The 17287-nt window shown below is 36.6% G+C and overlaps 1 protein-coding gene across 1 annotated transcript in view; it reads left to right on the forward strand.

Moving 5' to 3' along the window:
• LOC124795907 (leucine-rich repeat-containing protein 74B-like) overlaps positions 1 to 17287 on the forward strand; it is a 215191-nt gene that overhangs the window by 14991 nt on the left and 182913 nt on the right. Inside the window, exon 2 of the mRNA XM_047259987.1 lies at positions 8981 to 9102. Within this exon, the coding sequence (XP_047115943.1) occupies positions 8981 to 9102 (122 nt within the window). The remainder of the gene's footprint in view (positions 1 to 8980; positions 9103 to 17287) is intronic.

Consider the following 17287-nt stretch of genomic DNA (forward strand, 5'->3'; position numbering starts at 1 on the left):
TACTTCATTGCATATGTATAGTTTAATTTCATCATTAAAACTACTGTTGTTAAACTCCATCAGACATTTTTTACTACTGCTTACATTTAAATGGCTTTCATTAAAGTACTGAACAATTTAATTTGTCATGTTATTACAGTGGGTCTCTAGTTCAGTAAATGATTTCTTTTACACACAATGGATGCATCATCTGCATACAGAACTATTTTCGAACTCTGAGAGCAATACCTTACGTCATTTACATAAATCTAAAACAGAAGTGGACCCAGTACTGAGCCCTGAAGTACCCTGTATTTTTTTCCCTTCTTCTTCTTCTTCTTCTTCTTCTTCACAGATGAATCAATTAGGGCCACATGTAATCAACATTTGTTGGCCCTCCTTTTCACTGTATTCCTTCATACGCTATGAATAGGCTAGTTTTCATTGTGCAGACCATGTATGTCAGTTAGTTTTTCTCTCTTCTTCCTCAAAACCCCATGTGTTTGTGATTTTTCTGATTTCATTTCTGTCATGTAGATTTGGAGACCCTAATTCTTTTTCTATCTGTTTGTACCAGTTCGATCTTGTAGTTTGTTCTTTAAAAAAAATGTATGGATTTTGTGCGTTAACCTGTTTGAGTCCATTCTTTCTAAATGCCCCATGAATTTCATTCTTCTCACATGCATTGTGTCTGCTATTTTGGAGATATTTTTATATATTTCTGCATTGGGTTTTGGATAATGCACACCATCTTTAGTTCTTGGTCCTAGGATTTTCCTCATTATTTTACATTCTTTCACTTCCAATTTTATCAATTTCCATATTTTTTATCCATTTCTATATTTTATATTAGTAATTTTGGATTTGTGAACACCACTTTCAGTTTTAAGCAGTACAGACTGTTTTCGGTTACTCATGTTAAGATTTTATTAGGTCATGAGCAGTGCCTCTGATGAAAATGTTCCATAGTTTTTTCTAATAGGATTGTGGCATTCACATAGTCAAAAGCTTTGTCAAGGTTGATGTATATACCTGCAACATGTTGCTTGTTCTTGATGCCACTTATTATCTCTTCAATTAACTGAGCAGCTGCTGTACTGTTTGATTTATATTTTAAGAATCCATCCTGATTTTTAAATGTTAAGTTGTGCTGTATATGACTTTTCAACTATTTTGGAAAAGACAGGACGAATTGAGATTGGTCTGTAGTTTTGAATTTTAAGTTTGTTTCCTTTTTTAAAGATTGGTGCTACCTGAGCTATTTTTAACCTGTCAGGGATGGTGCCTGATTCTGTTATACAGAGACATTCTGTCTGTACACTTTTAATACATTAATACTGCCCTGTGGAACTGGAAGATTCCAAAGGGTTAATGATGTTATTTATTTCTTTGAGATTTTTGGGGGGCTAGATACATGCTATGCTCAGATGGATTGCCTTTAAAATTATTCTGCAGGGTATTATGTTTGTCATTGATAGCTTGAAGAAAAATATTCATTGAATAATTAGTAATTTCAAGTTGATATTTTACTACCATCCCATTGTGGTCAATATTAAAGTCCATACACCATTTGTCTGTGCCTGTTCTAAAACTGTTTAGCACTCCCCAGACACCAGTAGTAACAATGTGAGAAGCCTGAAGCTCATTTACAATGTAGCTGCTCATAGTCTGTATTAATAAATCTTTCTAGTATTCATGATAAGTTTTGAAGGCCTCCTTTAGCTTGAGATTTTGTCTATTATTCAACATTGCACTGTGGAATAATTTTAATTTTTAAGTTTCAGTGACATCATTATTTATCCAGATACTTTAGTTTATATTTTTAGTTTGATTAACTTTTGTGGCTATAACTGGGCATATGGCCTAAAAGCAGTAATAAAAGTCAGCAGCAAAGCTATCATATGAAAACCTATCATTCTCAAACCATGGCATGTGTGCTAACAACTGGGCATATGGCCTAAAAACAGTATTAAAAGTCAGCAGCAAAGCTATCATAGGAAAGCCTATCATTCTCAAACAATGGTATGTGTGCTAACAAGCAATTCAGTCTGTTGACTATTATAATTATACTTAATTATTTTGCTTCGATATAGTTTCTTTTTGGTGACAAAGGGCATCTCATTTGCCTCCAATTGAAGCTGTATCACACAGTGGTCCGAGGTGACTAGTTTTAGAACAGCTGTACTGTAGGAAAGATGGGTCATGTTTGTTATAATATTATCCACACATGTTTTGCTGTTGCCAATCTCTCTAGTTGGCTCATGGATAAGTGGGGTCACATTGAATTCATTGAGTAAGACATGTTGCTTTTTGGTGTTGGCAGCATTGGTTTATAAGTCTGTATTTATATACTCTGTGATTATAGTATTTGCATGTCCCTTCAACCCAGAAAATGTACTGTCTATATGTATCAGCAAGTCAGATAAATTTTTGAAAAATGTATTCATACATGACCCAGGTGGCCTATACATACCAATAATAACTATATTTTCTCTAGCCCATCTTAGATTTATTTCAGCAAATTTTGTGATTCCTTCAATGCAATACATCAATAACACTGAAATTATTTGCTTTAACAGTGAAGATAGCTATGCCACCCCCAGACTTGTTTTTCCTACTAAAGGCAGAACAAAATTTCATGGAGAGTAGATGACTAATGCTAATTAGGTCTTCAGTGTACCAGTGCTCAGTTATGACTAAAATATCAGCTTTATCAAGACATGTAATAATACTCAGATCATTGTTTTTGTTTTTAAGACTACTGAAATTCTGGTGTATAACCAAAGACCTTGTAAAAAATAACTAGACTCACTGATGGCACTGCAGTCGCGGGACAATTTGAACCTTCGGCTGGACGCCATTATAGTGGTTGTAGTCTGATGTGTTGTGTAGTATTGTTGTTTATGAAGATCCTGATTCAACGTTGTATATTTGTTGGGGCATACATACAGTATTTGTTACTCGTAATTCTACTGTCTGTACATTCCAATCAAAAGAAGTACAATGGTGAAGAGTTACTAAGCGATTAATTGTACAAATAAATTCAAGAAAGGAACGAATAATACATTTCACAGGTATGTGAATATTTTAAGTTGTTTCGTATGTCAGTGCACTTGCTTAATAAATGTTTTTGTAACACGGTATTAGCATAATGTCTGTGCATCTATTTGCAGGTTTCCTTTCTCAAAACCACAGCTGTTACAAAAATGGTTACACGCTGTCAGGAGGCAAGATTTCCGACCAACAAAATACCATTTTATATGTTCTGATCATTTTGAAGAAAGTTGGCTGATCGGTAGTGTTTTCATGGTCTAGGTTAGGTTGAAACTTGGTAATTTGTTTGTGTGTTGCCAAAGCACTATGCCATACGTAACGCACTTCTCGTCATAAAATCTGAAGCAAGGTAGCATCAGAAAATATCTATTAATATAGTGGGCAAATCTTTGAGTATTTTTATTCATTTTGCGTACATCCATCGTAAATGAACTACGAAAAATGCTAGGGGCCCAGTACATAAGTTTTAGCTATGGCTGATTCCATGTAGTACGTAAGATAAATTCATTAACAGTGACTAGTTGCTGTTTGTTCATAAATTAAAAAGTATATTGTAGTAAAGCATTTAAATGAGGCATTATGTTTGCGGCCTAACTCAAGGGAAGGCATTTTATAACCAAAAGCGATGTATAAACATTCGAACTCCGCGCGTCAGTTTACCACTCTAATGGCCGCCGCCCAGCTATTCAATTTGTCCGCTCTTCACAGTCGACCACTCATGCGGTTGTGGGTGCCTGTGTATAACATTGAGTCTGAGATTCTCCTGCTGGACTGTACAGGATGATATAGGGCTACCAAACTGTTCAGGAGGCTTAACAAATTTCCCAGGCTTGCCTGCTGTTTGTGTGGTAGTTTCTGATTTGATGGTTGTGCCATTCCATGACAATCCACTTATGTACACAGCTTTGTGGATAATTTCTTCTAATTTCCTCAACAATTATTTTGCTGACAGTCTTTTTCCTCTTTTATTCATATGTGTACCACAAGTTATGTGCAGGTCTCTTTCTGGATTGCTGACATTTACCAGGGACACATTGTGAAATTTATTACATATTGTTTCAAGCCTATCATCTGTCTTGTGAAGTTCACTATAGATTGTGCCATTAGATCATGTTACTGTGGAATATTAATGATAATTACTTTTGTGTTAACCAAGTTACTGAGTGTCACAAGCTGTGTCAAAGATCTAAGAATGAATACATTTATGTCCTCACTTACATTACTCATGCTACATTTTGACCAATCTAACAAAAAGGGCCTGGGCTGTAAAACTAAAGTAAAGAAATGACTGCCTAAACTGTGTGCTATGCAGTGGAGTTCTGCAGCTCATTTGGTGAAAACCTAATCTCGCAGTGAATATGTAAGGGACAGTCAAATGAAAGCAACACAGGTTGAAAAAAGTAAGTAAGCTATTTATCATTGTAAAAGTAACTGCCATAACTGTTAATACATTAACACCACAATGAGACAAGATGGTAGTGCCTTCAGAGGAAAATGTAGTTTGCCTACAGAACCGTGATTGCTCCCAAGTGTGCACCTTGCCATCAGAAGCAAATTGAAGCCACAAATGTCTTTCTCAGGGCTCCAAAAATTTGAAAATTGCTTGGGGCCAGATAAGGATTGTATGAAAAATGTTTAAGGACTTCCCAGCAAAACTTCTGCATTGTAGTCAGAATGGGGTCATTCTGTTGGAGAATAATGCACACACACATGTTGCCAAGGTTTTTTTGACTACACTGCACAAGTTTCACTGGAAAGCCCTCACACATTCCCCATAGAGTCCTGATCTCTCCCTGTGTGATTCCTATATCTTGGGAACCCCAAAGAAAGATACTCATGGTCGTCAATTTGCCTCAGGTAAAGAGGTACCCACAGGTGTACAATTATGGTTCTGTAGGCAACTGCAAACATTTTTCCATGAAGCCATTGACCATCTTGTCTAGCAGTGGGATAAATGTATTAGTGTTTATAGCAGTAACAAACAGTTCACTTACTTTTTTCCATCTATCTCGCTTTAATTTGAATGCTCCTCATATATGACCAGATAACAATTATGAAACGGCCAGATTGCTACTCACCACATAGAGGAGGGGTTGAGTCACAAATAGGCACAATGCTAAACATTAAGATTTGATACAAAAATATTTTTTCAGAAACAGCAAACACACCCACACATTTGTACAAGCACAAATCACATACACATTGCCACTGTTTCTGGCTGCTATGCCCTGACTGCAGATTGTGACTGCATTTGATATGACAGCAATCAGAGGTGGTTGGTGGGTGCAGGGAGGTGACAGATAGCAGCGTACAGGTGGGGGAAGTTGATGTCCTGCTTGTGACTCATATTTCTGAGGTACACATAGATGCAAGAACTGTCCCATCACCCCACTAACACCTGCTGCAGTCCTGTCATAGGTATCACCTATCCTGTCAGAGGTAGGGCTACCTGTGAAAGCAACCATGTGATCTACAACCTAAGCTGAAACCATTGTGCTGCTATCTACAGTGGCATGACAAATACCAAGCTGTCTGGCCACATGAATCATCACCACCAAACAGTGGCTGGGAGACAGCCGGAGCACTCACTTGCTGAATATGCTGCCCAACAGTGCTTCAGTTCAGTAACTGTTTCACAGCCTATGCCATCTGGATTCTTTCTGCCAACATCAGGTTTTTGGAGTTGTGAAGGTGTAACTCTCCACATGAAATATCCTTTGTTCCCATAACCTCATAACTTCAATGATTGCTAGTTCCTCTCCTCCACCTGTATATCCCCTTCCTTGATCCAATTCCAGCACCACACACCTCATATTCAGCCAACACAACTATAGACTTTTCCCTTTCTCTACTTCTCTCTTCTCCCCTCCCATCTCACACCCCTCCACCTTGCGCAGCCTCACAATTCTGCATGTAGCAGCCCTATCCTGTCTCCATTATATCCCTGCATGCACTCACAGGCAGCATAATATTGTTTCCCATCCCTGTCCTGGTATATCTTCCCTTCCCCTCCCCATACTTGCTCTTTGCCCCCACAACCCACCCTAAATTGCTGTTCACATTAGACGCAGTTGCAGTCTGCAGCTGGGGCACAACAGCCAGAGACAGTGGCCATGTGTGTGTGAGTTATGCCTGTATGAATGATGGGCATATTCTCTGTTTCCGAAGAAGTACTTTTTTGTCCAAAATCTTAAATGTTTAGCAGCCCTCAGCTTAGTGCCTCCTCAATGTAGTGAGTAATAATCTATCATTTTCATAATATTATTGTTGTTACATTATGGACTTTCCATTGTTTGGTAGATCCAGGCATGGGGGATGAAGAAGCGTATACTGCTGCTTGTAGATTTCAAATTAGAAACCAAGATGTCAATATAATTCATTCTACATACTTTGGCAACTATTTTCCCCTCTCAGTGATGCCTTAGATATATTTCAAGTCAGAGCTTCTGACAATGGCTAATGACTAATGAATTTAATGAATTCAAAGAAATGTTGAAAACCAAATGTGACAGATTTGAAAGAATATGGAGAAGAGTCATTCATGACTACCGTATGGGCGAAACAGTAACTGAAGGTCCTAGGAATAATATTGCAACCAATTTGTGTGTGTGTGTGTGTGTGTGTGTGTGTGTGTGTGTGTGTGTGTGTGTGTGTGTGTAGCACAACAGCTGGTGTTTGCGTATATTTCCAGAAAAGTGTTGGTGATTTGTTAAAGTTTATTGCAATATGGGCTCCAGGCTGCATACTATGAAACTGTAAGACTCTTTGAACTTCTTTTAATTATTTCTGCATCTAGTACCTCTGCTGAGAAATGCTTTTCAGCCATAAAAAAGATAAAAAGCTTGTGTATGTAATTACTATCTCTCAAGAACAATTTGCAAACTTAGTTCTGTTATTAACAGAAAAGGATCTCCTGTAGTAGTTCTGAGTTTCATTATCCAGTGATCAATAAAATTGCAAAAAAATGTAATTTCAAATTTAAATAGATTTAATTCTGTTGTAACTGCTAACCTTTAAGGGGAAGTTCAGTACATGCCACTGCATTCCAGTGTATCATTGGTTATCCAGTCTAAGGCATTGAAGATATAGTTATTTGAATCATTTAGTTATTGTTTTAAAATAAGGAACATAATTATGAAAAGTTATTCACAAATAAATCAGTGTGACATAGATGAATGCGAAGGTCTGCATAGTATCTACGTGCATTCCCAGAATGGGGGCTGTATGTTTTTCAGTAAGCAAGTGGAGTTGGGCACGTGCAATTTTCCCCAACTCAGCTGTTTCTGTGTTATGTTATCAGTTTTGTGTTGTACAGCACTTGTTGTTGTGTACCATATTGAACCAGTGACCCCATGACCAGGTACACAAACAACAATTTAACCTTATTTAAGGATTTTTTCACCATTTTTGGTAGAAAAGTTCATATTTAAGGTTGAATAATAAGTAAATTATTTTTGTTCTACTGATTTTTGTTTATTTCTAACTAGTTTTTGACTTATTGAGCCATCTGCAGGAAACAACTGACTAGCATCTACAAGGGGCACTAGTTATTAGGTAACCAAACATTATATGCAAAGATACAATGCACTTGCACAGAAATGTTGTGCACCAAACTTGTTCTTTAACATTATAAATTACACTTCATGCAATGGACACTATTAAATGTAATAAATAATTAAACCAAACAATGTTATGGCGTTACAGGTTATATGGTTAACATGATGACATATTGCCTATTTATGCTGCATAATGTAAATAATATGCCCATGCTTTGAAAGTAGAAGATTGCTCATGACGAGCAAATTATTATGCTTTGGCATTAAGAAAAGACCAGCATCCAAAGAATATGTATTCTTTCTACTTAATCTTATAAGCTAATTTTAGTTAAGAAAGAGTATTTGATGTCCACGATGAGACCAATTTTAGTTCCAAAGGAGTTTTTGATTTCCTTGGCAATCAGCACTGGTCATACGGAAAGCCACATTTCATTCAGCACAATATAATGTGCCATTAATTCTATATTACTTGCTTTCAACTTGCTTGCTGTTTTTAGCAAGTTTCATTGTACAGAATTTCGTAACATATCACTCCCAGGAAGTATTACATCTGTACATATCTTTGTTTTCCATCTACCCTCCTGCATCTTCTACCATTTTTATCTTTCCCCTTACTGATAGGTTTCTTATCTTTATGATTTAAGTGCTACTTTTTACATATTCTGTCTGGAATTCATTTCATTGTATTCTAATTATACAACTGATGTCCAGGACAATTTAATAGTCAATATTTTCAGAACATTTTAAAGAAGACTGTTGGAATTATTTTTGTGTTTAGTGAGATGGAAAATTAATTAAACAAGATGAAAGAAGGTATTTCAATATCAAACCAGTTAATAGATTGATGCAAAAGAGTACTAGTCATTCTACAATCCAGATACCCTAAGCAGGCTCAACAAGCTGATTTGAAAATATTACATTTTATTACGAAATTACTTTGTATGGTGCTTATGTTTCATAGTAGGTGTCTCTTTATTTTTGGAATAGTGAAGACAGTTTGAAAACTAAAAATAGAAAATATATTACACTGTATGTATTATAACACACTATTCTCCATTCACAAAAATTTTTCAGGTAAGATTCTTCTCTGTCCATTTTATTCTGGTTCTCATTTGTAATGAAATGCTTTTTAATTAATTTTTATTTTAACTAACTGTGTTGAAAACTAACCTATGAGTGATACACACAAATTATTTGCATTAGGAGTGAATCTTAAATCTTAGTTGGATTTTTTTTGTAGATATTAGACACATGTAATAACAAACTAAAGTTAGTTGTAATACGTCAAAAATTAATTACAAAATCTTTCAGTTTAATTTTTATGTATATTTCAACAGCTGACTCTGACCTCACAATTTTCATCAATTTTTTGTCTTCTTGAACCATTACAGAGAAGAAACCTGAATACAATGAAGCTGGACAAGAGTGTTATTTAGATGTATGTCGGGCTCTAGGAGTAATGCCTTCCACAAAATTTTTAAAATCATTACTTGGAACAAAAGTAAATTTTAGGGTGAGTATGTGAAAAATGTGATGTGTTCAAAGTAAATTACAGTATCATCAGTAATTTGATAAGTCACAATTACAAAATACTAACACAAATTCCTTACAGAGAAATAGAAAAACTGGTAGAAACCAATCTTGGGGAAGATCAGTTTGGGTTCTGTAGAAATGTAGGAACACATAAGGCAATTCTGACCCTATGACTTATCTTAGAAGATAGGTTAAGGAAAGGCAAACCTACATTTATAGAATATGTAGTTTGGAGAAAGCTTTTGACAATGTTGACTGGAATACTCTTTTTCAAATTCTGAAGGTGGCAGGAGAAAAATACAGTGAGCAAAAGGCTATTTACAATTTATACAGAAACCAGATGGCAGTTATATGAGTCAAGGGGCACAAATGAGATGCAGTGGTTGAGCAGGAACTGAGTCGAGGTTGCAGCTTATTCCCAATGTTATTTAAGCCATATATTGAGCAAGCAATAAAGCAAACAAAAGAAAAATTTTGAATAGGAATTAAAGTCCAGGGAGAAGAAGTAAAAACCTTGAGGTTTGCAGATGACATTGTAATTCTGTCAGAAACATTTGCTGATACTTGGAAGAGCAGTTGAATGGAATGAACAGTGACTTGAAAGGAGGATGTAAAATAACATCAATAAAAGCTAAACAAGGGTAGTGGAATGTAGTCCAATTAAATCAGGTGATGCTGAGGGAATTAGACTAGAAAATGAGATACTTAAAGTAGCAGATGAGTTTTGCTATATGGACAGCAAAATAACTTATGATTTTCAAAGTAGAGAGGATATAAAACGTGGACTGGTGATGGCAAGGAAACCATTTCTGAAGAAGAGAAATTTGTTAACACTGAGTATAGATTTAAGTATCAGGAAGTTTTTTTGAAAGTATTTGTATGGAGTGTAGTGAAGTATAGAAGTGAAATATGGACAATAAACAGTTTATACAAGAAGAGAATAGAAGTTTTTGAAGTATGGTGTTACAGAAGAATGCTGAGAATTAGATGGGTAGATCAAGTAACTAATGACAAGTACTGAACAGAATTGGGGACAAGAGGAATCTGTGGCACAACTTGATTAGAAGAAGGGATCTGTTGGTAGGACATATTCTGAGGCTCCAAGGGTTCATCACAAATTTAGTATTGGAGGGAAGTTTGGAGGGAAAAATTGTGGAGGGAGACCAAAAGATGAATACAGTAAGCAGATTCAGAAGGATGTAGGTTGCAGTAGTTACACAGAGATGAAGAGGCTTGCACAGAACAGAGTAGGATGGAGAGCTGCATCAAACCAGTCTTTGGACTGAAGACCACAACAACAACAATACTTTCTTCAGGCAAAGTGTTTGCTTACCAAGGGCTAAAACAGGAATATCTTGAGCAGGCTAACAAACACAGAAATTTAATGATTTGTACACTCATTCAGAAGTTTAATCAGGATTGGAATGGGATGTGGGCTTTTCATTAGTACACGGTGCTCTGGTTTTGCAAAAGAAACAGTATCAGGTTATTAACTGATGGGGATTACATGGTGAGGATTGCCAGTAGCCTGAGAGAAGATAACTCCAGCAGGCAGAGACACATCTTGAAGGTGAAGTGGAAATTCAAAGCTGAAGGACTAAGCCATTTACTGTCTGTTCTAGGTGGTGGCTTATATCAGAAGGGAGAGTTATTTTCCAGTTGTGGCTCTGGAAGCCCTCAGTCTCACCAGTCAGGTCATTTGGCAACATGATTTAATTGCCAAAGTGTCTTTGCTAATGACGATTTGGTCTTTTCTGGAGCGACCTAGTTGACTGTTGTTGGATCAGCTGAAAGGCGAAGAGCAAAATAGGTGGGATCTTAGTAAAAATTAAATAATAAATATTACTTGCACTTTGGGCCTTGTGGTACCTTGTACATCTCCTCCTCCTCTCCCTGGAAGAGTTCACCTTGGGTGAATTCCACAACCTCAATGGGGTCATAAATATATGGAGTTAACAATATTTAATTTTCATTTAACAATGCAATATTTTAATTTCATTTAGTAACTCAGATCTCAGAATGTGAGTGTAATTGTTTCACCACTGTGCTGTAATTACAGTTATCAACACATGACTGTGATGGTAATGGAGTTACAAAGATAGCAAAAGCTGTTTTCAGAGACAGCTTTGAGAAATACGAGCAACTGAAACACTTGTACAACAAGGATTAGGATATAAAGTAAAAATAATCAATACATATTTACAGGTTGGGGTGTTTTTTAATTTTTTAATTAATAAAGAAAGTGAATGATTGATTTCTAGCATTATTTGAGGAGGTGTTGGAGTTTATAATAGAGTAGGATCCACATTATATTGAAAGGTCTCCCGTCAGACTGTAATTGGTCTGTTTTAGAATGACATAAGCACACAGTCCCAACATCCCTATTGTGACCAGGTAACCACCAGGATGGCACCAATTGTTTGCTAACCTAATGGTAAGGCAGACTGATATTACAGAACAGGATTTTGAAGCAATTGCATTTAACTGTAAGCAGGGAGGATGGATGCATTGTAAGTTAAATTTATTTTGAGTTCATTATTACTGCCAATTGAGTCCTCCATGTAATGATGTAGCTATATAACTGATCCAATAAAAGTTAAACAAACTGAAAATATGTTAATGTGTGTAAGGTACCAAGTCAACTATTTGAGTAAATCTCTCTGAGTATCAGCCAGAATGACGTATGAAATTAAATAGGTTCGACTACTAAAACTACAAAATGAAAACTACAAAATATGATGCTTCTCATTGTATTGATGCACCTTATAAACAAATAACCAATCATTTACAGTAAATATCTGAAGGATGATTCATCGATTCAAATTTATCACAATAGCAAGGTAATTAAGTCCCGTTAAACTAAACAAATAGACCATAAAAATAACCAGTGACATTAAAACAATATCAAGTGTACAAATAAGCACAATCATAAAATACTGCTGTTTGAGAGTCACAAAAGCAGACAATTCATAAGACAAAACCAAAATAATAGTTTTAATTAAAGAAAAAATCCTAAATGAGATTACAAAATTACAGATCATGACATTAGAAAAATAAAAATCATCATAACTTTTGCACTGGTCTTGGCCAAAGCACATTGTCAGCTTTAGTGGCTGTAGGTGTTCTTCTACATAAATTTTGTGTGAAGCATCAGTATATAGTCATGTTCAGTGTTAGAATAGCAAGCAGGGCAGGAGTCACTGTGGTACTGTTGTATTAAGTAAAATATGGCAGAATGCTGTAATATGGGTGGCAGCTCAATCTAGTGAAGTTTGGTAATGATCCAGTGCCATCAACTAATCCAAGGACTTGAACAATTCTGTGTTGTCAAATCCAGAAAAACTGAAGGTAGGATGTGCACTGAGAGAGAAATTAAATTCCAGGCTTGGAAACAGGAATGGTTTGATAGTGGCATTCAGAGTTTCTTTCAACCACCTGAAGAACCAAAATTCAGGTCCCATGATATAGTAACAGGATGCTTCAAATAGAAGTCCACTACTATGTAGTGTTACTTGGTATGTGTGGGGAGGGAAATTCCAATTTGAATATACAAATGAAATCTGAATGGGTACTGGATGGTGTACAATTGATTCTTATGCCATGGAAGAAAGTTTGCATTAATTTGACCAGTTAATTTGGACACCAACTGATTTTTTTACATACGAGAAACTGTCTTTGCCAAGGTCTACTCAGAGAAAGGGCACATGGACCAATACTGGTTTCTACTTGTTCAGTGGCAGTTGAACAGTAGGTGATTCAGATTGGCATTGACTGGGATCTTATCTCTGCTGATTGAATTGAATTGAACTGAATTTGATCCTATAAGATTACATTGTGTACAGTAAATGTACGTGTAATATAGGACATGTCAAAGTAGTAACATTCATTATCACTTATTTTTCTACCCCTTTAGCTTACATTTTTACATCATTGATAATGAATAACAATATATACAAATTTAATGGCATAAGTATTCTGCAACACTGTAAAACTCTTTTTCAATGAGATAGTCTTTAAGTTTCTTTGGAAAGTCATTGTCAAGTACACTATCTTGCAGGTTTTTAGGCAGACTTCTTAGTAGTCTGATACCAGAGTACTGGGGTCCTTTTTCTAGCATTGCCGGTCGGTGGGGTATGCTCTGTACTTCATTCTTCCTTCTTGTATTGTGGGTGTGTACACTAGCATTTGTAATCCAGTCCTCACTACCTTTTGTGATGTACATTATTGTTTTGTATACATACAACGATGAAAAAGTTAATACACCTAACTTTTTTTAAACACTCTTTTGGCTCTTGTTTGTTTGAGTTTCCCCACACAGTCACTCCATACTGTAAGTATGGTTCAAAAAGTCCATGATACACTGTACACCGAAGGTTCGTGTCTGAATACTGTGATAGCTGCATCATTAAGAACATGACAGAGCTCATTTCTTACAAACGTTATTAATATGTTTTTTTTTTTTTTTTTTTTTTTTTTCCATTTCAGTTCATTATCCACAAGAATACCTAAGAATCTAGGAGATTCTACTTCTTCCAGCCTTGTTCCATCAACCTCTAAATCCATGTCTACAGCCTTCTCCTTGTTTTTAAACACTGCATACATAGTTTTTTTAGACATACAACCAGTTCATTTTCCAACAGCCATTGAGCTGTGACATTCACAGATATGTATGCTCTTCTCTCAAGCTGTTCCATATTTTGGTCAGTATTTAGTATTGTCATGTCATCAGCATACAATATTTTCTTTTCTTCCTCCTCAACACCTATATCATTAACAAATGCATGAAATAACAATGGCCCCATTACCGAACCCTGTGGCACTCCATATTTGATGGGTTTGGTTTCTGATTGGTATGAGTTTCCTAATGATACATACTGCTTGCGGTTGCACAAGTATGATTTTATCCATTCACTCGGTTGCCCTCGAATGCCATAGTTTCCTCATTTTTGTATCAGCATTTCATGGTCAATGGTGTCAAATGCTTTTGAAAGATCCAGAAAGATTGCAGAGACAACCTTTTTTCATCTAAGGACTGTAAAATGTATTCTGTTAGACTGGCAAATGCTGATTCTGTAGATTTACCCTTTCTGAAACCATGTTGTGAGGGTATGAGAATGTTATGTTTGCCCAAATAATTAACAAATCTGGTGTACATAAGCACTTCTAGGATTTTCAAGAAACCTGATATAAATGAAAATGGTCTGTAATTGTTGGGGTTGTCTTTATCCCCTTTCTACACTGGCACCACCTTCGTTATCTTCAGTTTTTCTGGAAAAATTCCATCTCTGAAAGAACAGTTTGCTATGTTCAGCAGTGGTGTCATTATCTGTTCACTTACCAGCTTTATTACATAATTTGATATTTCATCATCACCAGCTGATTTCTTGGACTTCAGTTTCTGTATAGTTTTCTGTAGTTCATCTTCCGTGACTGCTCTTAAGAACGTAATGCTGCATGATCTTTTTGGTACCTTAATACTCTTCTGTTTTTGACTATTTCTTTCAAATTTTAAGTTTTCTACTACACTGATATACGAGGGCCATTCAGAAAATAACCTCCGGTTGATTTAAAAAAATACACCAAGTTAAATAAAAATATTTTAATATATACATCTTACAACTACATCTTTGCACTATTTTTCTACATAGTCTCCATAGCGATTGAGGCACTTATCGTATCTCTTCACAAGCTTTGAAATTCCTTCTGCATAAAAATCACACGCTTGTGCCTGGAGCCAGCCTGTGACCGCATCTTTGAGCTCTTCGTCGTCATCAAACCGCTGTGACCCGAGCCATTTCTTTAAATGCATGAAGAGGTGATAATCACTTGGCGCCAGGTCTGGGCTGTAAGGTGGATGGTTGATAATGTCCCACTTGAAGGACTCAAGAAGGGCCGTTGTTCTGGGAGCAGAGTGAGGACGGGCGTTATCGTGCAAAAAAACGATACCAGAAGTCAGCATACCACGGCGTTTGTTCTGTATAGCCCGTCGTAACTTTTTTATTGTTTCACAGTACACGTCTTGATTAATGGTCGTACCACGTTCCATGAATTCAACCAACAACACCCCTTTGCCATCCCAAAACACCGTTGCCATCAGTTTTCTGGCAGAAAAATCTTGCGAGGCTTTTCTTGGTTTGGTAGGCGAATTTGAATGTGCCCACATCTTTGATTGTTCTTTTGTTTCAGGGTTCATGTACTTAATCCAGGTTTCGTCACCAGTCACAATTCTGTTTAACAATGGTTCTCCTTCGTCCTCATAACATGACAGAAAGTCTAATGCAGAGGCCATTCTTTGAGTTTTGTGGTGGTCGGTAAGAATTCTGGGCACCCATCGTGCACAGAACTTACGGTAACCCAATCTTGCTGTCACTATCTCGTACAAGAGTCTTAGAAATCTGTGGAAAACCAGTAGACAACTCCGACATTGAGAAACGTCGATTTTCACGAACTTTTGCATCAACTGTCCGAACGAGTTCATCAGTCACCAATGATGGTCTACCACTCCTCTCTTCATCATGAACGTTTTCTCGTCCACTTTTAAATAAACGTACCCATTCACGGACAACTCCTTCACTCATAACTCTTGGTCCGTACACGGCACAAAGCTCACGATGAATAGCTGCTGCAGAATATCCTTTGGCTGTAAAAAACCTTATGACAGCACACACTTCACATTTGGCGGGGTTTTCTATTGCAGCACACATTTCAAACTGCCACAAAAACTAAACTAGCACAGGTACAACGTTCACTCGACCACGGCTTGATGCCGACTGACCTGTTGAGCGCGTGAACGCACAGATGGTGTCGCTACTCCCCCCACAACCCGCACTGTGACCAATCGGAGGTTACTTTCTGAACCGCCCTCGTAGTTATTATTCAATATGTTTGCTATTTCCATACCATATGTGTCCACTGTGTTGTCTATTTTAATTGACCTAATACCTTCTTCTTTGTTTGAACTATCTTTTTCCTTCCTTTCAGCATTAATTGCATTCTAAGCTGCCTTTGCCTTGTTTTTTGAGTTCATTATGGTGGAGTCAATTGCTCTTGCTTTTGCTTCTCTTATTGTTTTCCTATACTTCTTTTTTAACATTCTATAGTTTTCAGCTTCACCCATCCATCTCAGACCCTGCAGCTTTCTTCGCTGTCCTAGTATTTCACTGGTAATCCACTGTTTGATCTCGTGGCCTTTCTTGTCTCTTTACTTTGGGAAACACTACATTAAAATTTTTCTTTTGTTGGTTTACATGTTGTGAGCTGTATTCTGAGGCAAATTAATTAGCATCGTCTTTTTTTGTATGGTGCTTATATTTATTTTTTCCAGCTACAGTGTATGATTTTTCACCCCCTTCAGGCCACATTAGTTTCCCTTTGCTTCTAATGATTTTACAGACATCTGCAAACATTCTGCTGAATGTTACAGACCCCAGTCTATTTAAATGCAAGCCATCCTTCACTAGTGAGTCTTCACATAGGAATTTGTTTGGGTCTATAAAAACTGCCCCAAGACGATAACTTTGTTCTTTAAGAGCACAGGTTACTTTGGCGATATATTTTTCGCTCACTGACCTTCTGTTTATGATTCCGCTAAGTATCAACTGAGATCCTGCATACAAATTTCTTGCAGAACTAATCATGTTTCTTGTTTCATTTGCCATTTCTTCCTCACTGCTGCTCTTTAACGAATTTGTTCCAACATGTATAAACACCCATTTATAATTAAGTCCGGTTTCAGAATTTGGTTCTGTAGTAGCTTATCTTGCATTTACCATATTTGTAAAATGTTTACCGAGTTGCTGCATTCTAATTCCACGTCATACGTTGATCTTGCAATTGGAAACAGTGATATTCTTCAGCAGCAAATTGCCAATTATTAAAAAGTCATTTTCCTTCTGTTGCGTATCTGTCGCCTTGTTTTTCCTTTTGCTATATGTCACCACCTTCCATTTATATTCATCTTCTGGTTTTTATCTTACTGCGTTTACCGAGACATCAACGGGAACACTTGAAATGTTATTAAAGTCCGATCGTTCACTCGTATTTTCGCGATTTTCTTGCTTTTCTGTTTGATGGTTTTTACACACACAGGACTCCTTTTCTTGTATTAATGCATCATTTTCTTTCTTGATGGCTAAAAGTTCAGTTTTTAATGCCTCAATGTCACT

The sequence above is a fragment of the Schistocerca piceifrons genome, chromosome 4 (genome assembly GCF_021461385.2).
Source record: "Schistocerca piceifrons isolate TAMUIC-IGC-003096 chromosome 4, iqSchPice1.1, whole genome shotgun sequence".
Lineage (NCBI taxonomy): Eukaryota > Metazoa > Arthropoda > Insecta > Orthoptera > Acrididae > Schistocerca > Schistocerca piceifrons.